Source organism: Haliaeetus leucocephalus, unplaced genomic scaffold (genome assembly GCF_000737465.1).
Source record: "Haliaeetus leucocephalus isolate CR32 unplaced genomic scaffold, Haliaeetus_leucocephalus-4.0 Scaffold328, whole genome shotgun sequence".
NCBI classification, from domain to species: domain Eukaryota; kingdom Metazoa; phylum Chordata; class Aves; order Accipitriformes; family Accipitridae; genus Haliaeetus; species Haliaeetus leucocephalus.
In genome coordinates, this window is record NW_010972764.1 from 1,564,528 (window position 1) to 1,587,626 (window position 23,099).

The 23,099-nt window shown below is 44.6% G+C and overlaps 1 protein-coding gene across 2 annotated transcripts; it reads left to right on the top strand.

The window, feature by feature from the left end:
• The first annotated feature begins 98 nt into the window (after positions 1-98).
• CCT5 (chaperonin containing TCP1, subunit 5 (epsilon)) lies at positions 99-11,378 on the top strand. Of its 2 annotated transcripts, XR_774606.1 has the most exons (12): positions 99-277; positions 861-921; positions 1,017-1,181; positions 1,695-1,893; positions 2,258-2,450; positions 3,975-4,124; positions 4,450-4,569; positions 4,979-5,164; positions 6,154-6,291; positions 6,662-6,842; positions 7,810-7,988; positions 11,360-11,378. XR_774606.1 is itself a non-coding variant. In XM_010571435.1 (11 exons), the coding sequence occupies exons 1-11, from the start codon at positions 173-175 to the stop codon at positions 7,935-7,937; spliced, it is 1,626 nt and encodes a 541-aa protein (XP_010569737.1). In that variant the 5' UTR covers positions 99-172; the 3' UTR covers positions 7,938-8,099. The 2 variants fall into 2 exon arrangements, 1 of the variants encoding a protein (XP_010569737.1); XM_010571435.1 differs by lacking the exon at positions 11,360-11,378 and having other exon boundaries at positions 7,810-8,099.
• Positions 11,379-23,099: the final 11,721 nt, after the last annotated feature.

Genomic DNA, 23,099 nt, shown 5'->3' on the forward strand with positions numbered 1-23,099 from the left:
CAGAAAGGTCCGCTGGAGGCGCCACATAAGTCCCGCCCGGGAAATGTGTCGCGCGGCCTGCCTTCCGCGCAGGCGCGGAGCCTTGCGCGGGCGAGCGCGCTCGCGTCACGGCGCGGCGGGCGCGGCAGCTTCCGGCTCGTGCTCGCCCGGTGTGTGGGAGACAGCGGCAGCCATGTCGGCCATGGGGACCCTGGCGTTCGATGAGTATGGGCGGCCCTTCCTCATCCTCAAGGACCAGGAGCGCAAGACGCGCCTCATGGGGCTTGAGGCGCTCAAGGTGAGCGAGGGGCCGCCGGTCCGTCCGCGGGCGGCAGGGCCGGGCCGCGCCACGCCGCCGTTGGGAGCGGGCGCCGTTAGGCCTCGGCGGGAGGATGGAGCCTGCTGGGCTGAGGGGGGCCCAGTCCTTCTCTTTTGCCCTGTGTCGGGTCTGAAGCTCTGTCGTTGTTCCCAAAAAAAGGCCGTGGCTGAGCGAGGAGGCGGCCGCGTGTGAATGCGTGGGATTTAAATAACTGGCGGAAGAGTGGAGCGAAATTATACTGGCTTGTTCTTCTAGCGTTGCTTGCTTTTGTTGCTTCCCTGCTTTAAACCTCGGGGCTGTCATTTTAGCTGCTCGGCTTTTGCGTGCTTTAGCGGTGCAAGTGCAAGCTGTGCAAGAAAAGGCACGGGAAGTGTTTCTGGCATAAAACCACTATGCATGTGTTGATTTGGTTTTGTTGGGTGTTTTTGTAGTCATAATTGGCTGTTGTCAGTTAAATCGCAATATTTATGTTAGCTTTTTATCCCCTGTATTTTTCTTAGCTTAATATTACGATTTGGGGATGTGTGGTAGTGATTTAACTTATTTCACCTTTGTTTTCTAGTCTCACATAATGGCAGCAAAGGCTGTAGCAAGTACTCTGAGAACATCCCTTGGGCCCAATGGTAATAATGAAATATAATTTTAATGGTTCTTTCTTAGTAATTGTTTTTTTCGGATTTTCTAGATTTTGCTTCATGCTTTGAATATATTTTTTTAGGCTTAGATAAAATGATGGTGGACAAAGATGGTGAGGTGACTGTGACAAATGATGGTGCTACCATCCTGAATATGATGGATGTGGATCACCAGATAGCCAAACTTATGGTGGAGCTGTCTAAATCTCAAGATGATGAGATTGGCGATGGAACTACTGGAGTCGTTGGTAAGAACAGATTTTAAATTTAACTTGGCTTTTCCAGCTTTAAAATCAAGCTTCTTCAGCTGTTTTAAGAAATTTTGCATGAAGTAACAGTAGTTTTTCTGTAGCATGTTTTTAGAGTATTTACTGCTTCGGCATTCTTGTCAGTTTTTGTGTTAGGAGTCTTTCAATCCAGAAGATGTTTTTGTGTCTTTTCTAAGTACGCCTACATTTTAAGTTAATGTTGAGACTCCTCTTTGTACTTTCAAAATTTTTCTGCATAATTTTCTTCATAATCTTCTATCTGTCCGGCCTTGGCGCCTGTGCTTCTTTTTTGTCCAACATAATGCAGTTTTCTTTCCAAGCATAGCAAGCAGGGGGTTGTTTATGGTTATTTTGTCATTTAAGAAACCTTGAACTGTGAAAATATTACAGAAAAAAATCAGAAGTCATACTTTTTAATCTTTTGATAATGCTTTAAAAATGATGCTTCAATCTGTGGAAGCGTACATGTTGTTTTGAAATTTTGTCTTATAGTTCTGGCTGGAGCGTTATTGGAGCAGGCTGAGCAATTACTAGATCGTGGTATTCACCCTATCAGAATAGCAGATGGTTATGAGCAGGCAGCCCGCATTGCAATTGAGCATCTAGACAAAATCAGTGACAGCTTTACAGTTGATCCACAGAACATTGAACCTCTGATCCAGACAGCAAAGACAACGCTAGGCTCTAAAGTGTAAGTCACAAAAACTTCAGAAGAATATTTAAGTTTCCCTTAAAAATACTTGAGCCAAAGGGAGAAATCCCGGTGTTTTGATGGATTATTAGTAGTTCATTCTCCTCACTTGTTTTAAATCTGTATCTTGAGACTATGTCCACAAAGACTACTTAGACAAACCATATTGCATATTCTGTTTTCTGCCATATGTAGCACCTTTTATTTCAGTGAACGAACAAGCGGGACTTCCTCTTTTAATGGAGCATATAAAAGTTGTTAGCTATAATGATACTTTTTTGTGTTTGAGATTTATAGAATCACTTTTTTTTCTTCCAAATTGTGGAAATGTAGTGCAACCTTACTGTATTTTTTTTAAACCTAGAGTTAATCGTTGTCACAGACAAATGGCAGAAATTGCTGTTAATGCTGTGCTGACAGTAGCAGATATGGAACGTAAAGATGTTGATTTTGAGCTGATCAAAGTACAAGGCAAAGTGGGAGGTAGACTGGAAGATACACAGTTGGTTAAAGGAGTGATTGTGGATAAAGATTTCAGTCATCCACAGATGCCTAAAGTAAGTGATGTCCCTGTGTGTATGTCTCATCTGTAATGGCTTAAATAAGATTGTCTAACTCAGTTCAAATGCTGTCCTAGCATTTCTTAAGTATTTAAACAATGTTGTGGTTTGGCTTGGGTTTTCACTCATACATTAACAGAGAAGGGGGAGAGGAGCATTAAATTCTTCATGTTGGAAGAGACCGAGTTAGAATTTACAACAATCTTGAGAAATGCGGGCAGGGGGAATTACTGTACAACTAAGTGAGGACAGGTGCAGAGTTCTATGCAGAAGCAGAAATGATCATCCATAGTGTGTAATATGTTTTAGATGCTTAATGCAACTCAGTATCAGGAAATGCTTCTTAAACTTTGAGTTGCCATGTTGCCCTGTTTTGAATGCCCCAGAAGCTGTCCTAATATACTTGGTGTAGGTAAGGTCTCTAAGTCTTTGTGCAGCATACTTCAAGAAAGATGGAGGCAATTTAAAATTTCTGCTATTCTAAAATATTTTTCTAGTAGGTGACATGATTTATCCTAGAAAAAGGAAGCCTAGTAGAAAATTTCAGTCATGTACTACATAAAAGGTGGCTATGATGACAAGTATGTAGTATTCTCACTGGTCATGGTGGATAGGGCAAATAATGATGTCACTGAAGTTTTTTTTCGGGGGTTTTTTTGTGGTTTTTTTTTTTTAAACATTAAACTATAAAAAGACATCACTGGTAAAGATTGTTAAGGGCTTAAACAGTATCTTGAAGCTGTGGAATTTGTTCTTAAGTGGGTGTCGTGGTTTAAGCACCACACAGCCACTCACTCCCTTTCCTCCCACCCAGTGGAATGGGAGAGAGAATTGGGGCGGGGGAATAAAACTTGTGGATTGAGATAAGAACAGTTTAATAGAACAGAAAGGAAGAAAATAATAATGATAATAATAATAACAGTAATAAAATAGTAATAATAAAAGGATTCGAATGCACAAAACAAGTGATGCACAATGCAATTGCTCACCACTCGCTGACCGATGCCCAGTTAGTTCCTGAGCAGCGATCCCCCCCAGCCAAATCCCCCCAGTTTATATACTGGGCATGACATTCCACAGTATGGAATACCCCTTTGGCCAGTTTGGGTCAGCTGTCCTGGCTGTGTCCCCTCCCAGCTCCTTGCGCCCCTCCAGCCTTCTTGCTGGCTGGGCATCAGAAGCTGAAAAACCCTTGACTTGGTCTAAACACTACTTAGCAACAACTGAAAACATCAGTGTGTTATCCACATTCTTCTCATCCTAAATCCAAAACATAACACTATACCAGCTACTAGAAAGAAAATGAGCTCTATCCCAGCCAAAACCAGGACAGTAGGCTATAGAGACTTTTGATGGAATTACTTGGGTATAGTTAGTTTCACTTTAGAATAAGTCAGATGATCTTCATGTTCCTTCCTGTCCCTGTGTTATTAAAGATATGTCTATGTTTTGCAAATATAAGAAAGAGGTGTTACTGAGGTAGAAACTCAACTTTTTTTTTTTTTTTTTTTAATGGTATAGGAGCTTAAAGATGCTAAAATTGCAATCCTTACTTGTCCGTTCGAACCACCTAAGCCTAAAACCAAGCATAAGCTTGATGTCACATCTGTGGAAGATTACAAGGCACTGCAGAAATATGAAAAGGAGAAGTTTGAAGAGATGGTGAAACAGGTAGTCTTTAAGATTATTTCTCTGTTTTCTATGTTTTTCACAGCCTTTACACAGAGTAGTGTAGTGCATGGATTTATTACTGGAAATGAGCTAATAATCCTGATAGGAGGCAACGTACAAGTGATTGTAAGGCTATGAATAAAGTGAAGTTTATGTAGGGAAGAGATACCACCCTGGTTTGAAATTTACTTTGATCTCTATGTATGCTAGATGGTTCTTCTTCAGACTTATGTTTTGCAAAAATGAGGAGAATTAAAATCATGAAGAAATTGTTTTTCATTCCTGTGTTAGCTCTCAGGAGGTTGACGTTGTGTGTTGCTTTCAGATAAAAGACACTGGTGCAAACCTTGCTATTTGCCAGTGGGGTTTTGATGATGAGGCAAATCACTTGCTGCTCCAGAATGAGCTGCCTGCTGTTCGTTGGGTTGGTGGACCTGAAATAGAAGTAAGTAAAATCTTCTAAAATTGGGCTTTGTACCAGTTCTCAAACATCTGTTAGGTAATACGCTGTACGAATTAAAAGTTCAGGCTTTCTGGGTGGAACTGCGTAATCGTGTGTGGGTGGGTATTGGAGGAAAATTGTTGGGGTCGATGGGAAGAACCTACAATGAATGGGACTATGGTTTATAACTGGAGTGTATGCATATTACTTGTTAAAAGTTTTATGTGGCTAGGAATGTTTCTGCTTTAGTCTCGCTGTTTGCAGAAACAAGGCATCACCTGAAATACTTTGAAGTGATGGAAAGATAATGTTTTGGAGTAGGCATTTGACTGATTCTCTTCCACTAGTTTTATGTTACAAAAAACATAATGGAAAAGTCTTCTCGAAATAACTGATGGTTGCTTAATTTCAGTTAATCGCCATTGCAACTGGAGGACGCATTGTTCCTCGCTTCTGTGAACTCACGGCAGAGAAATTGGGTTTTGCGGGTATTGTCCGAGAGATCTCCTTTGGAACAACGAAGGACAGAATGCTTGTCATTGAACAGTGTCAGAATTCCAGAGCTGTGACCATTTTCATTAGAGGAGGAAATAAAATGGTGAGATGCTTAGATGTTATGAGTGTTTGATACGTAAGTTGCAGAATGTGTAGTTTCCTTCAAAAGCATATTAACTCTTCTTGGTTTTGTCTAAATTATGCTTGCAGTGTGGACAAATAGAAGAAGGGGAGGTTTGTAGGCAGTCGTGACTGTTAGAAGTAGCTTGTTAGATTCAGATCCTGTGTTTTTGAATGGTAACTTTGTTTTCTCACTGTTAGACCATATAGTTCATAAATAGAGAAATAATTTTACCTGTGGATGCTCTAATTTGTTGGGGGTTTTTTTCTCATTGGAGGGTCACTTTTATGCGTAAAAACATACTAGCATTTTTGAAAGATTTGGTTTTATTATAGACCTAGGTATGTCACTTCTGATTTAGTCCAGTTAAAAAAAAAAGAAACCCAAACTAAACCCCCACCACCATTGCCCCCAGAATGAGACCATTTTAAATGCTTATGTACTTAACCTTGTTCATGGTTGTACTGTTAGTGTTAAACTATATTTAGTATAGGTCAAGTCCTACCTTGATTGAAAATCCTTAGAGAGAAAAGAACATAACCCCTAGTCTGAAGAGTTCTTTAATATATACTGCTTTAAAGGTTAGCATAACTTGTTAAATCCTTCTACATCTTTTGAAGTTGGGAGTTGACATAAATTGCAGTGTGAAAATGTTGGCATTTAAATTTAAGTGTTTTGCGTCTTGGAAATATGCAAGATTGAAAACGTGATCATGTAAGTTTTTGTCATTTCAGTTTATAGATTTAACAAATAACATTGAAAAGGTGTGTATTTTTTTTATTCCTTCTCTGCCACTGCGTGTCTTAACATTTTGTATTTTGAAATAGTGTAACATAGCAGCAGTGGAACTGCATTAGAACCATGAAAAGATCCTACAGTTTATTTGCAGTTTCCATTTCTGTATTAGGAAACACATCTCCATAGGCTTCCATTGTCTATATTGTAAAATACATGCTATTCTATAATTCCAGATTATTGAAGAAGCAAAGCGATCTCTTCATGATGCATTGTGTGTAATCCGGAATCTTGTTCGTGATAATCGTATTGTGTATGGTGGTGGTGCAGCTGAAATCTCTTGTGCCTTGGCAGTCAGTGAAGCAGCAGATAAGGTAAGAAGGGAACAGTTAACAACTTTCCTTAATTTATGAAGGGTAAATAAGGCTTAAGTCCATCTTAAGAGATTCCAGAAAGTGCACATTATGGAACTTCCTGACATGTGCTGATAACCAATGTTAAAAGTGTTCCTTCTCCTCTCTGTAAAAAGTCATTACAAGTACCTTTTTCTTTTTATGATAAGAGCAGTTTGAAATTGTTTTAATTTGCAAGTAGTTACCATCCAAAGGCATTCGTTCGGTTATTGAGATGCATATTCCCAAGAAAATCTGCATATCATGTATATATTTTACAGCTAGTGTGAAAATCTGCTTTTGCTAACATTGGAGTTTATAGCTGTATGAATTTAAATGTCTTTTCCCCTAGTGCCCATCTTTGGAACAGTATGCCATGAGAGCTTTTGCAGATGCCCTGGAGGTAATCCCCATGGCACTTGCGGAGAACAGCGGTATGAATCCAATACAGACTATGACTGAAGTGCGGGCTAGGCAAGTGAAAGAAAATAATCCTGCCCTCGGCATTGATTGTTTGCAGAAAGGAACAAATGGTAAGAACTGCACTGTGGTGAAGGAGGAGCGTGACAGGGTTTTCTTTCTCAGAAGATCAAAATGCTTACTATTTTGCCTCTCAGCCCGCGCCTTTTATTTTTGAAACCTGTGCATCACTTCAGTTACGAACTCTTGCCATAATAAATGGTAATGCAGGTGGAGGAATATGTGCATGTCTACCAGGCAGAAAATGTATAATTCCTTGAAAACCTTTATTTGGCAGCAAGATCAGTTGAAGATGTTGGCTGACCTTGTGGTACAGGAATAAGTGTTACTCACTGTGAGGCAAGAGCAGGCTGTGTTTTAAATACTGCAGTTTTAGTCATCCACTTTACACCACAGCCCTGCACACAGTTGTTTTGAGAAATGGCTTGTGAAGAAGTAAATAAAAGGCTGGAAATGTCTTTAGGTAGTGTTGTTCACACCAGTACATGTGCATAAATAGATCTGTGACAAGCATGTGAAGACTAAGAAACCAGTGTATGAAAACTTACTTTCATCTGGACATAAGCTTTTCACACTCCTAGTCTGTTGCTTTTTCAGAAGAGGTGGTAAATTTTGGAACACAATGTAAGACACTGTGTTTATGTAAATTCATAAGCCTTCTTTGGTTAGGTGTTTCTGCTTTATGGCATTTGAACTTCCACTTCTTTAGTGGTTGCTTAGCCTTTAGGATGCTTCTAATATTTGTATCGGAAACTGTACTCTTAAAATATAATGCAGAAAGATGAAAAGCTACAACTGGGGAAGGCTTAGTTGGGAAAAGAGTTTGGATCTTAATGTTCTAAGATCTTTGGCAAGAACCCACACAGAACTTTAGTTTGTACAGATTTGTTTGTCAGCTATGGTGGCCAAGAGTAACAATTTTGAAACGTTCTTTAAAGCTACATGGAAATTACTATTTGAGGTTAAATGTTATATCTAGATTTGAGGAGGGTATCTAACTCTTCTGCTTCTTTTTGGCAGATATGAAGCAGCAGCATGTTATTGAAACCCTGATTGGTAAGAAACAGCAGATCTCTCTGGCGACTCAGGTGGTTAGAATGATTCTGAAGATTGATGATATCCGTAGGCCTGGAGAATCTGAAGAGTGAAGGTCAAAAAGCAAGGAAAACATTAAGGGGGCCACAGCAGTAGCGAAGACGGTAGTATTCTGATGCTTCATCTTCCGCTATTTATTTTGGACACGTCTTGCTTCAGATACTGTAATGGCTAATTGTTGGAAATAAAACACAGTTTAGAACTGGTGGTTTCAAGACTTGTTTCAGAAGTATTGTTGCATCTTTTCTTAGATGGGTGTGAATATTCAGCAAAAACACTTCTTGAATGTATAGGAAAAAAACATTGATAATGCAGTAATAAAATTCCATGGGTCCTTTTCCATTGCTCCTGCAGCTAACTCCATTAGCTGCTTGTGAGCAAAGCCCACAGATTCTCGTTTTAAGAGGTCTGTCAGTCTTCAGGGAAGCAAGCAGAAACTTTTTGTAGCCTCCAGTAGTTCTCATACGTTAAATATATCAAGTATGAAGTTTCAGTCTGAAGATTTAAAGGACCTGTATTTCATGCTTCCAGTTGCTTCCATTTTTTCTCTTGTGGCACCCTTTAAGTGTGTTCCTGATCTATGTGCAAGGAGGAATTTTTTCAGGGGTATACACATTCAGCCAAGTGGGGGGTTTTCCCAAAACTTTTGTCTATACTACCAGAATTGAGTGCACTTGCTTTGTAACTCCCAAGTATGATCTTAGAATGGTAGAGTAAATTTACTAGTAAGGTGCCTTGCTTGTGAAATTATTAGCAAGAAACAAGTGGTAGACCAGAACTAATTGCAGATTTCAAAAGATAGGGAATTACTGAAAATATCAACTCAACATTACTTGCGTTACATTTCACCTGCATAAAGTTTCAGAGCGTGGTAGTACAGAGGAAACTTTATTTTTTACTGGCTGCTGTTAGCTAGCAGGTCTTGTTCTAATCATTAGCTGTGATTATACAACACTTGAGTCAAACGAAGTCCTTCACTGAGCGCTGACAGAGGAAGAAGGGCAGAAATAAGTTGACTTTTATGGTGGGAGAGGTCCAGGACTGGTTATAATAAAATATATTTCCAGAACTGTTTGAGGAAGAACCCTGCAAAGCTTTGTTTTCAGTGTTGGAAAATGAGTACTGGGTGTTTCATTGTTACTCTTTTGCCTTTTCCCAAATTAGCTTCGTTTACATGCAGTTCAGCGGACACCAACAGTTAATCAGTTTTACTGCTGCCGAAGTCTGGCATTCTCAATCAATTCATGGTTGTTGTGAATCTAAAATCCCATAAATACGTTGGCTCACATGGAGCCATCTCTTACTTTTTTCAGTAACACAGAAAGAGAACAGGCGTAGCTAGAACTTAAGAGGGAGTAATTTAATTGTACTGATACATCCCTTCCACCTCATAGTGAAATTGTATATGTGATAGAAAGGAAGTGAGAAAACAGTTACTTGTGTGTTACCAGTTTTTCCCCTTCAACTCCTGTCCCCTGTGCTTCTGAGCTAACCCCAGCCAGCAGCTCAGCCCCACGCAGCAGCTCTCTCGTTCCCCCATGGCAGGATGGTGGAGTGAATTGGAAGGGTAAATAAAAGTGAGAAAACTTGTGGGCTGAGATGACAGTTTAACAGGGAAAGCAAAAGCCGTGCACACAAGCACAGCAAAACCAGGTATTCACTCCCCACCAGCAGGCGGGTGTTCAGCCACCTCCAGGAAAGCCGGGCTCCAGCACGCTAAGGAACGGTGACTTGGGAGACAAACGCCATCACTCCCAATGTCCCCTCTCCCCCAGCCTTCTGTTGGGGCGCGGTGTTCGATGGCGTGGGCTGTCGCTTTGGTTAGTTCAGGTCAACCACCTGGCAGTGCCCCTTCCCAGCCTGCTGCGCGAGCACTGTTCAGCAACAGGTAAAACATTAGTTCGTTTTTCAGCATTGTTTTGGTCACAAATCTAAAGCACAGCGCTGTACCAGCTACTATAAGGAAAATTAATTCCACGGCAGCCAGAGCCAGCACACCTGTCCCATCCGCATCGGTGAATCCCGTTCCCAAGTTGTGTCAAAGCTTCACTTACCAGCTCTGCTTCAGTTAAGTTTTCTTTCAGCATGGCTTAGAAATTGTAACTCTTTTAAAACGTGTGATGCAAAGAAGAAACAGGCAGTACTGCCCACCACTTCTGCTCCGCTTTTGGGTGTCCTGACCAGGAATTTGGGGAGGCAGAGGAGGGAGGGCTCTGTGGAAAGGGGGGGAAGGTGTGGTGATGCTCTGCGGATGGTGGATGGGGGTTGGTTCACAGCAGCTTGGAGCTTACAGTCGATAATGTTGGACAGATCTTCAGCACAATGTGCTGGTGGTTTCTAAGGATGTGTGAGCTGAGACCTCGTCAGAATTAGGTGGTGATGGTGTGTTGGTTTGGGTTTGTTTTTTTCCTCCAAGGGCAGGTTTTAACTGTAAACTGCTGCCTAATTCAGAAGCCTCTAGGAACATGGGACAATTTTAAAAATTGTGAAATCATGTGGTTTTCCTGATCTGACTTATTGAAATAAAGGTTTTGTATGTATGTATGTAAATATTTTTTAATTTTCAACCAGATCTTAGTATGGAAAGTCTGAAGCTTGGTGATGGAACTTTGATAAAATTGTAAGGAAAGGAAGTCTTTTATTTAGAGGCTTGTTCTTCTGCTTTTCAACATAACAAATGCATAGCATTAGCGTTGTCAATAATTGTTGCGCAGAGGCAATCGGAGGACAAACGACTTTCATCACAGCATGCAACACGCAACTGAAAGTATTAAACCAAATTAATGAAACAGGGGCAGCTCAAACTGGTACACTTTCACAGCAGGAGTAATAGAATTTGTGCTTTGACGGAACAGTGGGAATACCAGTACTGTGATTTTGTGCTGCGGTCTGCCTCTGGTCAAACAGAGCAAACGTATCTGAATAGCGCTAAGGTTGTGGGAGACAAACACTGATATTCAGACTAATCATGGTGTGCATGTAACCATCAGGAAATAAAAACCTTGCCTAGTCGTGTATTTGGGGCTGAGGGCCACAGCCGCCCCAGTCCCTTCAAGTACTACTCAGTTACTCTGGGGAAAAGCCAGGTTTACCACTGGAGGGCAACACAGGCGTATGGCTGCCGCAGCAGATTCCATCCAGATTTTGTAAAAGCGAGCTGAAGCAGCCCGGCAGGTCTTTCCCAGCATCACTGACATGGCACACATATGTCATCAGCAAGACCTGAATCTTTCTGAATTCCCCTCAAGGGCTCAGTTACTTGAGCTAGTTTCATGACTAGCCCCATGTGCCCTCTTAAATCCAAGTTTTTACATTTTCCTAGGACCCTTACCCTGGCCATCCCTCAGCGATGCAGAGAAATGAGGTCTGAGTGGATTTTTTTTCAGGAATAGGGTTAAGCAGAGCTGTGAAACAACATTCTTGTTTCTCTACAGACTGATGCTTTTTAATACAAACTTATTTTTCCTTTGCTTAGGAAAAAAACCTGCTATTTGATCATTTCTTACTGGGTTCTGCACGGGGCAAGATGCTTCATAACGTGAGCAGTTCCCATCCGAACAATCTGAGCTGACAAGTTTGCAGGCACCCACAGGTATGGTCGTAAGTAGAGCAAGTCAAGCAGCCTTGCTAACACGCGGGTCTGCTAGCTCTCTCTAACATCAAGACACCTGGATATTAGGATACCTAGACCCAGACGTACCTAAATTACGGTACGGGCTGGATGTCTTTATGCTAAGGCTGAGCAGAAAAGAGGGCACCATGGGAGCCGCTCTCCTCTATGGCAGAATGGCATGACCGTCCCTTGCACTGTTAAAAATTACTGTTATATTGGCCATGGGGATGGTTATTACATTCCCCGCACTCTTACCATCATCCAAGGAGGGATGATTCAGTTGTGAGGTTTGGGTCTGGGAGACGAGCCTTGTTTGTCCTCCCTGCATAGAAGTACGTCTCCATTTCATATCTTGGACGGTTTCCCAGGAACCCTCTGCCACAGAACATTTCTCACGATGTTAAAGAGCCAATTAAATGGACTGACAGCGTTTGCTTTGTAAACAGCTCATCTCTGTGATACAAGAGAGATGGTTTGCTAAACTCAGATGACCGGGGTGTAAAGCTTTAGTACGTTCTCTGTAAGACGTGGACCCTGCGATACCTGCCTGGTGTACGTGCACTAAAATCCACATCCTTGTGAGATTCCTCTCTGCGTTATTTGGGACATAACTGTGTTATGGTGAGGCAGCAGGACAGGCACTGAGAGAAAGCGGTCTCTGCCAGCTCTCCGGTGTCTGGGTGCTCGCCAAACATGGGACACCGCTGTCGGGGTCCTGAGAGCGCTCCGCTTTCTCCCCACCAAGGATTTGGCTGCTTGTGCTGAAGGGCAGCTCTGGTACGGCACACCTGCGTCACCTCGAACCACATTGCTGGGGAAAATGCTGGGGGTGAGAAAGAGCTCAGAGAAGCCCTCCCACTTCTGCTCCAGAGCTGCATTTAAGCTCAGGCTCATGCCCTTGCTCCTCGCCTGAGCTATGTCCCAGCTATGCCTGTGCCGTGCTGATACTGATGCTGGTTTGACTTCCCGGCTTGTCGCTGGACCTGCTCTGCTTTTCTTGCTTGGGTGCGGTGATGTTGAGGAGCTCTAGAGGAGAACAGTGTCCAGAAGTTGCCTGGAAAGGAGCACGTCAAAAGCCGTTGAAGGAGCCCTTACTCTTCGGGATGGGCAGCGGGAGGACAGCTCTCCCGCAGCGTACGAGCAAGAAGGGCTGTGCAAGCAAAAGCGGAGTGAGCAAAGGAAAGCTGGGGAACCTCAAGGAAATCAGCACTGTCTGATCACTTGCTTACAGTGAATGTGGGCACTTGGGAATTTAGTCAGGGAGAGAAGAATAAAATATTAGAATTAGGAAAACAGATGTCAGTGAGAGTAACGTTATCAAGGATTGCTGAAGGCGTCAGGTCTGTGGGATGGTGTACTGCCATAAGCCCTCTCTCCCTCTCAGAAAAGTCGCACAGCTAACACACGATTATAAGTGCTTGGTGTGGATTCTAACTCTTTTTCTGTTTGCAGTAGAGCCCATAATGGAATACAGTGTTTTCTGCCAACAGGAAAAGATCACAACTGCATCAGCTCCATCTTCAAAGTATTCCAACGTAGTGCTAAAGAGAGAGCAGCAATGAGGAACTGCAAAATGCTAAGAGTGAACTAAGATGCTGGACTAGGTTACTTATCTGTACCGTGGTCATATCTCAGAGATTCCCATTCTACTTGGCTGGAGCTTCACTTCTTCTCTGCCCCCATCAGAATCAAGGGAGATTTCTTTCTTCCTTCTCTGCACCAACTGGCAGTGCTGCCAAGGACTATATATTCCCTCCCCCGAACTCCAATGTGTAGTTTGGTTCTCAAATCCACGGGGAAAAAGTCAAAATCTGCTGAAAGGTGGGAAGTGTCTTTGAGGAATTATCACCATACACTTGCCCTGTTCTTATCTTTATTTTTTTAAGAGATAAATGGATGAGATCCTTTAAGAGATAAAGGATGTTGGATTACATTAGACTTTTGGTCTGATGTGGTACAGGCATTCTTATTATCTAAGTACAACTATGTTGAGGCAAGCTCTTCAAAGTTTGTGTTATAGATAAAACTAGCTGATTTAAAGGACAAGGAATAACTGGCTAACACTGGTGAACTGGCAGATTGCTTCTGATTCTCATAAGGCAATTGTCAAAATTACATTGCTGCCTAAGACTTTTGAAGAGGCCTTTAAATGTACCTCTTTTCCTGGAACATAGTCCAAAGTTACGGGAAGAGTGCATTCTTCCTGTAGCCTAATTTCTGGCAGAAAACAAATAAAATTGGTTTATATTTGCGTCAATATTGTACCACTTCAATAACCAAAAAAAGCTTTAACTCATTAAAATTTACAGAGATGCCACTGAAGCAGCATTGCTTTCCCTCTTTAAATCTTTTTATTTGTTGGATATTAAATGACCAGTCTTGAAAAGATTTTCTTGAATTCACTCTTAATTTGAAATGGTTTGTTTTTAAAAGAAAAATAAATATAACCCAAATTTTTAAAAGTCTGGTCTGAATTAAAGATTTTGTGATTTCTGATACAGTATAGTGACTTTTTACACCATGTAAAGAAAACCGCCTCTTTCTCTAAAACTCATAAGTAACCAAGCTGATTCCTCAAAAATGTCTTTTTTTTTTTTTCGCTCCAGATCAGGAGGGAGCGGTTTCCCTGCTGGCACAAACAGAGCCCATGTACACAGGGGGCTATCCGGTGTCACCTCAGCTGCTCTGATCTCAGGGCACGAGGGGCTCAGCCTGTCTCGGTTTCAAGAAGCTGCTTTGATTTATGTGCCTTATGGCACCTAGTTCTCAGAGTATCGTAAAAAAACCTCTCCAACATTAAAATTGCTGAGTTCTCGCTCTCTAACTGGACTGTCTCGTGGTGAACTTCTCTGCCAGCTGCTCATATTCATCACTCCCTGTCCATTCCCATCACCCAGCTCGCAGGCGAAAAGCCCTCTGCCATCTCCTGACCTTTCTCCCACGCGTACGCCACCGCCTCCTCTGCTGCCAGGGACGTGTCCCCGCAACCCATGGGCAGGACCTGACGGTCCTCACACCCAGCTGGGTTTTCCAGTGAACGTAACGCTTCTCTGAGGACCCTCGAACCATCTCGCAATGCGCTCGCCCCAGGTGGTCGTCGGTTCTCTCTGCTGCGGCTTGAATTTGAGTCTCGGTCTGAGCTGACGTTAGCTGGTTTCCTGTTTTCCACATCTAGCTACTGTGCTGGCTGGCATTTTGGAAGTGCCTTGACTAGACGGTTAGATATGAGGTCTTCTCATTAACACGTCTCTTGTAATTGGAAGAAGGCCAAAGGCTGGGAAAGGCAAGTTTCCAGCACTGCCTTTAAGGGCAGCACTAATAGTTAAGGTTAAGTGAGTGCAAGTGCTAGTGACTGGGAATGAGCTCAGAGGGACAGAAGGTGATGTGCAGCAAGCGCTGGGGAAGCAGGAGTGACTGAAATGACTGAAAACCCACTTAGGAAAGATCCTTTTCTGGGTAACTTCGGCACAAGGTTGCAATGGCACATCCTTTTAATGCTTGTCACACTGCCTCACTTTTCAGCTAGGTTGACTCACTCCCTAAGAAAAGCTACTGCTACAAATCCCATGGGAGCTCCATTTCTGACTCCTCAGGATCTGGGTCAGGCTCGCTCTCTTGGTCCTTCATGCTGGGACCATGTGAGTGCCCAGGAGATGGACAGATCAGCACAGCTTTGTCTTGTCTTCCTTGACAAAGAAAGTTTGCAGCAATTTCTTCTTTTTTGCTAATGCAAACAGTATGTGCCCTCCAGCTCCTGCTTGTTTAGGAAGAGTGGAGAACATAAGCAGAGATGTGCCTTTTTCAAAACTGAGCACTGAGTATTATTGCTTTTGAGTAGAAGTGCAGAAGCTAACAGGGCCAACAAAGTTCAGTGGATGTTTCGCAGTGATTTCATTTCTTGGCTGAAACTAGGCATGGGAGAAGATGAAACTCAGTTATGGAGGGAGCAGTTTAGAGCTGGTGGAAAACAGGTCATGTTACTAAGTCCCAGGCAAATCTGGATTCCTGAGGCAGGGGTTAGTGGGTATGGGCGTTTGAATCCTTGGCGCGCTCCCAGCACTGGAAGCTTCAGCTACTGCAACGCAGCAGTGCGAGCATCCAAGGGACTGAGATGTGGTAACGAGAATCCCTGTAGTGAAACAGTCCCTTTAAGGTATTGCAAAAACCAGATCCCACTTTGCTTCAGGAAATTGCTCTGTGGATGAGGCAGAATGGGGATAGCACCTCTGCATGCCAGCGGCAGTGCAGTGTGGGATTATAATCCTTCCCTCCATGCCTGAGCTGTAGGCTCCGCTCCAGGTCATTAAAGGAAGGCAGGATAACTCCCAGGAGGGTTTAAGTAGTGCCACAGATGAGATAGCAGAGGCCTTGTCGAGCACACAGAGAAGGTAATTCCGTGGCTCTGGTGTCCCGATTGTCCAAATCAGAGACCTAGTCCTGTCGGCTGCTGGTCTGTATGCCCGGATTTCTGTGGAAGACAGGACCTGGGTGACCAGTAGCGTGTACCCCAGGCTGTGCTCCGTCGTGGAGGACAGATACAGAAAGGGTGGGCAGGAGATCATTTACAGGTATCCCAGTTTATGGGCTGCCAGAGTTTATCAGCCCCTAATCTGGGCATGTTGAATTTATCTTGTGTACAATTTACTGACATAAAATGTGTAAATTTATCCTCTCTGCATACTAACATAACTGAATCTCACGGTGAAGATGCAGGCCTGAAAAAATGGGTTTGAGAAGGCTGTAAAGCCCTTTCTCAGGAACTATTCATAGCTATTCCCTAATCATTAGCCTATCGACAGCACTATAAGGAAAGAAAATGTGGGGATGTGAAGATAATCCAATTAATTCCTCAGCTCTGAGCCTGTGAAGTCTGTCTCAAGACAGGCATTGGCTAATTTTCTATTCTTAAATGCTTCTTTTCAGCCCCAGGACACAGGCAAGAAATTATCTTCTTTAGTGACTGCCCAGACATGACTGGTGTGATAGTGCTTGCCTGACGAGCTATGCCAAAGGGTGAGTTTTAGTCTTTTAACCTAAGCAATATCTGTCTACATAAGGTCTTCCCTGTCTGCAGGCTGACAGGTAGCAGCCCTCGGTTCTCAACTGCAACAAAATGATCTGGCAATGAAATGGTGAGCAGATTTAGCACTGAAGTAAATACATGTTTGAATCACAAAGACAATGAAGCTAAGGCTAATGAGGGAGATTTGCAAAGCAACAGCTTTGTGAATCAGCATGGAAATTTCTGGCCGCATCCCATGAGACCCTGGAATAAAGACAAGAGCCAGAAAAGGGAGCTGAACACTATCCATCCTAACGTGAGCCTGCCTTGCAAATGGTCTGGTTTTGCTCTCGGTAAGGAAAGGTTCTTCACTTCTAGCAAAGGTTTTCCCATTTATCTTTCTTTTTCTTTACCATCATCTGATTAGGATTACCTATGGGAAAACAGCAATTTCCCCATGCCATTGTCCTTACACCTTAAGAACAAGCTTAAAGTTTAGAAGCAGGGATGTCAAACCCAACCTAATCCAGCTTGAGCATTGGTCATGACCTGCTACTCTCCCCTGCATAATTCTAACACATGGACGCTACCCAGCCATCCTCTGCCAGCAAGCCAAAAACAGTCCAAAGAGCCACTGAAGAACAACAAAATCTGTATCAGAGCTTGGGAAAATGAGTAGCCATGCCAAAAACTGGGAACACGGGAAATTAGACCTGGGTCCGTACAGGCATTATTGCCCCTGCTTTCCCCAACATTAGGAACTTAGAGCCTACATGGATTGTGCTGAGGTATGCGCTTAACATTGCTGATATAAGATCCAAATTGCATAACTATAGACTAGTCTATTTTAATCAAGACAAGAGAAATGAGTTGTGAAGTGACCTGGAAAGGAACTACTGGAGATGCTCAGAGGAAATTGTTTTGACTAAGCAGAGAGGTATTGTTTTTGGTGCCTTCCTTTCGCTGGGAACACAACTCCAGCAACAGAAACGCCCCAAATATTTTGCTTCTGTGGAATAGTACGTGGGGTTGTGCAGATAGGTATCTTTGTTAGAATTCATTAATTATCAGCCAACCAGCCCAGCAAAAATGATTGCAACTACAGCAAAATGCTAATGTCTTTGAATAAGACCAACTTAAACTTTCATGTCATTCTTTCCATAGTGATTTGGTCTGTGGCAAGAGATACGGAATTTAAGTGGCAAGTATGAAACTCGGGTTTGTCCTAGAGTTATAACTTTTGTTGTAGCTGGGTAGCAGGGCTCTGTATCCACCCCTAGCATACTTAAACTGGGAACTCCCCAGCTATTCAGCTGCGTAGGTGAACCAATGGGCTGATCTGAGACAGTGAGACAGCTTGAGACCAAGCAATTGACTGAACTCCTAGCCACCTTCTCAATTAAGTGTGTGACTAGTTGCTGCAGGAGTCTCAGATGAATTTCAGACCACCCTGGAGATCCCCCTGGCAGCTCCTGCTGTGCCCAGATCAACTGATAATGTTTCAGTGTGTAGATTAACATTATGGGTGGAGAATAGGGCCATCCCAGAGACTCCCGGGGGGGTCTGATGTAGCACTGATCAAACTGTACATAAGTCCTACTTAGGGACTAAAGGAATTGTCTTCCAGAGCTGTGAGACTCATTATAGCCCTCTATGAGAAGAGATTAGGGCCAGGTCTCTCATGCATGAACTCTGAGGAGGACTACAGTCTGCTGCTAGACTGAGGTGGTGAAACACAGAAAGTCCTACTGAAATTCTTCATATGTTGGCTGAAATCACAGAGTAGTGAGATCAAAACAAGAAATATTGGTTCTGACCTCTGGAGGCAATGGGGTGTTGGCACGTACAATGGGAAAGCGACTGCAACTGAAACTCAGGCAGAGCAAAGAGTCCAGTGAATTGTAAACTGAAGACAAGGTGGAAGTCAAGGTTCTTGTTTCAGAGAATAGAGTCCCAAGCTGAAGTCCGAGGGGTGGGAGCTAGTGGTAAGAAGGGAAGGGGTGGAAAGGAAAATGAGAACTCAGGGTTAGGACTTCCAATTCTTTGCCTAACTCTGGGAGAACATTGATGTGTCTACTGGTTAAGGAGACCTGAAGTCAGGATTACCGAATACTGTTCCCAGGCCCAGCCTGCTGGGTGACCTGAGTTCCAGCTCAGGACTTTGCTCTGTGTCCAAATTTCTCATCAGTGAGGTTTCCAACCATCGAACCAAACTGATTTGTGGTGGTGGGTGGCCAGTTACCTTCCCCTGTTGAGGTCCCATCATTCCTTCGGCCAGTGCCACCTGGCAGCCCCCACATACCATGTGCCATAACCTCATCTCTCTCCCACAGTGACAGAAGGAAAGGACAAGGGTATCCTGTTACAGCCAGGTCTCTGCCAGCCCTATCCAATTCCTGACATGCCCTTGTGCAGCCAGGAACCAGTGGGAGGGTGGCAGGCTGCTCAGGGGCAGGGCAGAATCACTGCCTATCGTGGCTCCCACTTAATCCCCAGATTTCCATTGTGGAGCAGTACAGAAGAGACCAACCAGTTCAGCAGTTCCTGGGGTAGCTGAGCAACAGTAAACTCAAACAGAGGCTGGCAATGGCTACCTTCAAAGACATGCAGAGTCACCAGGAGGTCCAGCTTCCATCTGCCCTAACCTCCTCCAACGCTGGGAATAGAAGCCACCCAACCTGCCTGCTGAAGTCCACTCCTACCCCGCTACCAGCAGTGCCCAACCAGCAGCTGCTCTTTGCGCAAGTGTTTTCTTATATTTCTAGCTGAGCGATAAACAGTCCTGATGGGATAAAGGTGCCGCAGTCTTCTCTGAAGTACTGTGAGCAGTATGAGTGTGAGGGAGGGGAACCTGAAGACACAAGTGCGTGCCTTTTCTTGCTAGACCTCCCCAGATCAGTGGTGCAAGGAAATTAACTGATTCAAATGAGTCATGAGTGAAAGCGAGTAGTAGCACCTCTCCCAGCCAGGTGAAAGGAGCCATTGGGTTGTACACTGAGCACCCTGTATTGCTGCTTCTTGAGACCGTAAAGTCTTCCAGGGTTTTGTATCAAGGGATACTTCTTTTGCAGCAGGATGACCCCCATGAAGGCGAAATAGCGGATGGGCAAGTGATACAGAAGCAGGGCTGAGGTTGTGAGAAAGATGAAGCAAGAAAGGGAGAGAAAAGAAACAGTACCACACATGGAAGATCCCTGAAAGCTCCTCAGGAGCTGAAGGAGGAAAGAAGTCCCTGGTATGTGCCTTTCTTCAGCAGGAGGGATGTTAGTCCATAGCGGCATGAGCACTGGAATATTACCAGAGCCTCATATACATGGAGCAGCTCTCACCACCCAGCTAGGGTGATCTATACCCTTGAGCACAGCATGACTATGGCTGTCATGCCTCCGCGATACATGTGTGGCTGTATACAATAGTGCTATGAGTCCTGCGCTAGGACAGGCTTGTGTCTGCGGGTGGTCAGATCCGTCACATAAATCTGGTGTATAGTGGAATTCCTGCGCTCAATCTGTATTGACCTGTCCAAAGGTATGGAGGTTTGCCATCTGCTCATCTTGCTCAGTTTCAGGGATGTAAGCACATCCACACCCTTGAGCCTCAGGGAACTGACCTGTACGTGACACAAGCCTTAGCATATCATAAAGGTACAAGCAATTAAACGTGTTTTGGTTCCTACCAAGAGGGCTGAGCAGCCAGAAGTTATCCAGTAGCTTTGGAGAGGGGTGCAAGATAAAGCAGGGAGAGGCTCCGCAGAAGGAATTGTCAGGGGTTAAGCCTGCCCAGGATGCCCCTGGGGAAGACAATTATGAGTTAGCTCTGCATTTGGCACCCTCTGCAAGATTTACTGCCCCAAAGAGGAAGATTAAAGAATTCCTCAAGGCAGAGTGTCAGCTGCAATAACTGTTAATGGCAGAATAAGGGGATGTGAAAGCTGTCACTTTTTCCCTACCTGGCTTTGGAGAAAGCAGATTCAGCAGATGTCAGCCAACATCCGCACGTTGCTGTCCTTGCTCTGCTTCCATCTCCTGCTCCGCCAGTGGAAGGGAAGACAGCCGGCTGAGCCAGGCGCAGAGCCGCGCTGGGGACAGGGGCACGGGACTCAGAGCTGCCTGTTCGAGCGGCTGTTTGCAGACATCTCAGCAGCCTCTAATCATGCTACCAGGACTACTTTGCCTGAAGCCACCTCTATATAGTTAGATGTCAGCTACAAACTAAAAACCAGACTGTTTTATCACTTAAGATAAATTTTCTCCTAAGCACCTTACTTAAATAAATCTGTTTTGTCACAGATCATCTTTCTCACTATTCCCTAAGAAATCTGTCAGCAAAGCTCAGGTGGAAGCTGCGCTCAGTCAGAGTTAGCACACAGAAGGTGGCTACCAGGGTGCAGAGTGGGAGCAGGAGCCTTGTGCGATTCCACCCTGAGACACGAGTCCCTGGTGGGGGGCAGCTGCTAAACAGCAAAGAAGGGTTAGAAGTGCAATTAGTCCGTGTAACAACTGTGACCACCTTCTGCCACCACCCTGGGCCGGGCCAAATCCCCCTTCTTCCCTCTCTTGCACAAAGCTGGGTCAAGGCTTTTGAACATGCCCAGCTGCCTGTCAGCCCAGGGGAGAAATAAAAAACAGCCACAGCAACGGGCAGGGTTGTATATGGGCAAGCCCAGGCTATCGGCTGGCTGTCAGACCTCGGATGGATCATAGGTAAGGAAGTCTAGGACACTGGAGAATTGTTATGGGATTTAGTAGGGGTCAGTTCTCTTCTTGTGGTCGGCACTGATACAGACAGACCAACACCGCACAAGGAGAACTAAAATTATAGTATGGGTAGAAAGGTACTGTGCAGCCCAAGCTACGGGATGCGGTAAACACCGAGACAGTTCCTTTGATCTCTCTGTCCAGGGCATTTCCCTCTAGTTCATGCATCTCCACTCAGGGATTGAGGACAGAGGTAAAGAAAGGCTCATGGCTGAAGCTCCACGAGTCATTGCATGTTTCCTACTCAGGGACCAGGTGTCTTCTCACCCAGCCAGGTTCAATCCTGCAGCTCTTGGTCCCTTGGCACGACAACGGGCCTTTATGGCTTCTCAGCTACAGGTGGCTTTAGAAGACATCAGCTGGGCTGCAGCTGTCACCAACCTGCCCCTGCGTGAGCAAAAATGAAAACAAATTCGCACCATCTGTACCCCCCAGCTATTGTCTCCTTCCCTTCCTGTGCTCAGAAGGACACTTGTTGAGGACCTTTGTTGAGTGTGCGGTGCAGAAGAGGGAGCAGAATCCATGCTGACGTTCACAAGGGGATCCAGAAACACAGACCACACGTCATACCAAGAGCCACGGGACCCACGCTCCCAGCCTGTGCATGCAGTGTGCTGCAGACACCAGGGCACTAGGGCCTGGATTCACACTTCTGGGACTGCAGTCGCTCCAGCCAGAACTCACGTAGTGCGGCGAGCTCTGTAATTACCCAATTTATCTCTCCGTTCCGTCCTGGAGAGGAGCGAAGTACCGCATCTTTCCCTCCCCTTTGCAGCCACCTGATGCCTCTTTAGGGATGACACCAGATCCGCCCCATACCTTGTGCCTACATGAGCTGAAACGTTGCCCTTTACGGCGCTGGGCTCCTGGCCAGCACCTCCTGCAGCCGGCGGCCGCGCGTGCAAAGGGCCGGCATGTCTGCACGCAGCGCCGTTCCATTCAGCCTCTCCCAGCAGCTGCTGCGGGGGTGATGGGGACAAGCAGATCTTTTTTCAGACCCCCTGGGGATAGGCTTCAACAGGTCTGTTTATTCATTGATTTAAGAAATCCAGCTGCAATTATGGTTAAGGCACTGAGAAAAGGAGCCCCAGCTGGGGACTTGGCTCAGGGCAGGACTTCTGCCACCGTGCTCGCTGCAGTGCTTGCTTCATTGTAATCCTGTCCACACCACCATCACGCATATGATGCAGTCACAGGGCCGGTTTCATCACTTACCTACATATCACACAACTTTCTGGCAGCAGAAACCCCTTCTGCCAAAGTCTCAAGGCTCTGTGATAAAGGAGACAGAGAAACAACCCCGGTCATCGCCACTGCTCACTGCCAATAGCCTCTGTCACATCATCTTCACCAGGCAGCACCGAATCCCTGATCTTCATCAGCATGATTGGATCCTGCAAAAAAACCAGCCTTGGCCCTGATGGAATTGGACAGTTTGATTTGTTTCCCCAAAGATGTCAGTGTTCCACCACTTCAGGTTTGTTTTAATTTGGAATAGACCCTAAAATCTTGCTAATCCTCTCTTGTCGAGCCAGTTCTGCATCTTGTGCCCAGCTCTGCTGAGACCGCTGCCTGCCACGCTGAGCACTTCCAAAGCAGAGTTGCTGGGAGCCCCACTCATCTCCAGCTGCAACACAGACTGTCCTCAAAATGAAAAATGTCACCAAATCACAGCATGGTTGGTGCTGGACAGGACCTCTGGAGATTGTCCAGTCCAACCTCCTGCTCAGAACAGAGAGAGCTAGAGCAGGTTGACTAGGGCCTTGTTCAAGCAGGTTTTGCATATGTCCAAAGACTGAGATGCCACAACCAATGTTCCAATGTTTGGCCACCATTACCATAA

Excerpts from the sequence above, each read along its gene's own strand:
- CCT5 (XM_010571435.1), top strand. The coding sequence starts at position 173 with ATGTCGGCCATGGGGACCCTGGCGTTCGATGAGTATGGGCGGCCCTTC. Across the intron at positions 278-860 it reads TGGGGCTTGAGGCGCTCAAG|TCTCACATAATGGCAGCAAA; the intron begins GTGAGCGAGGGG and ends TTTGTTTTCTAG. Across the intron at positions 6,292-6,661 it reads TCAGTGAAGCAGCAGATAAG|TGCCCATCTTTGGAACAGTA; the intron begins GTAAGAAGGGAA and ends CTTTTCCCCTAG.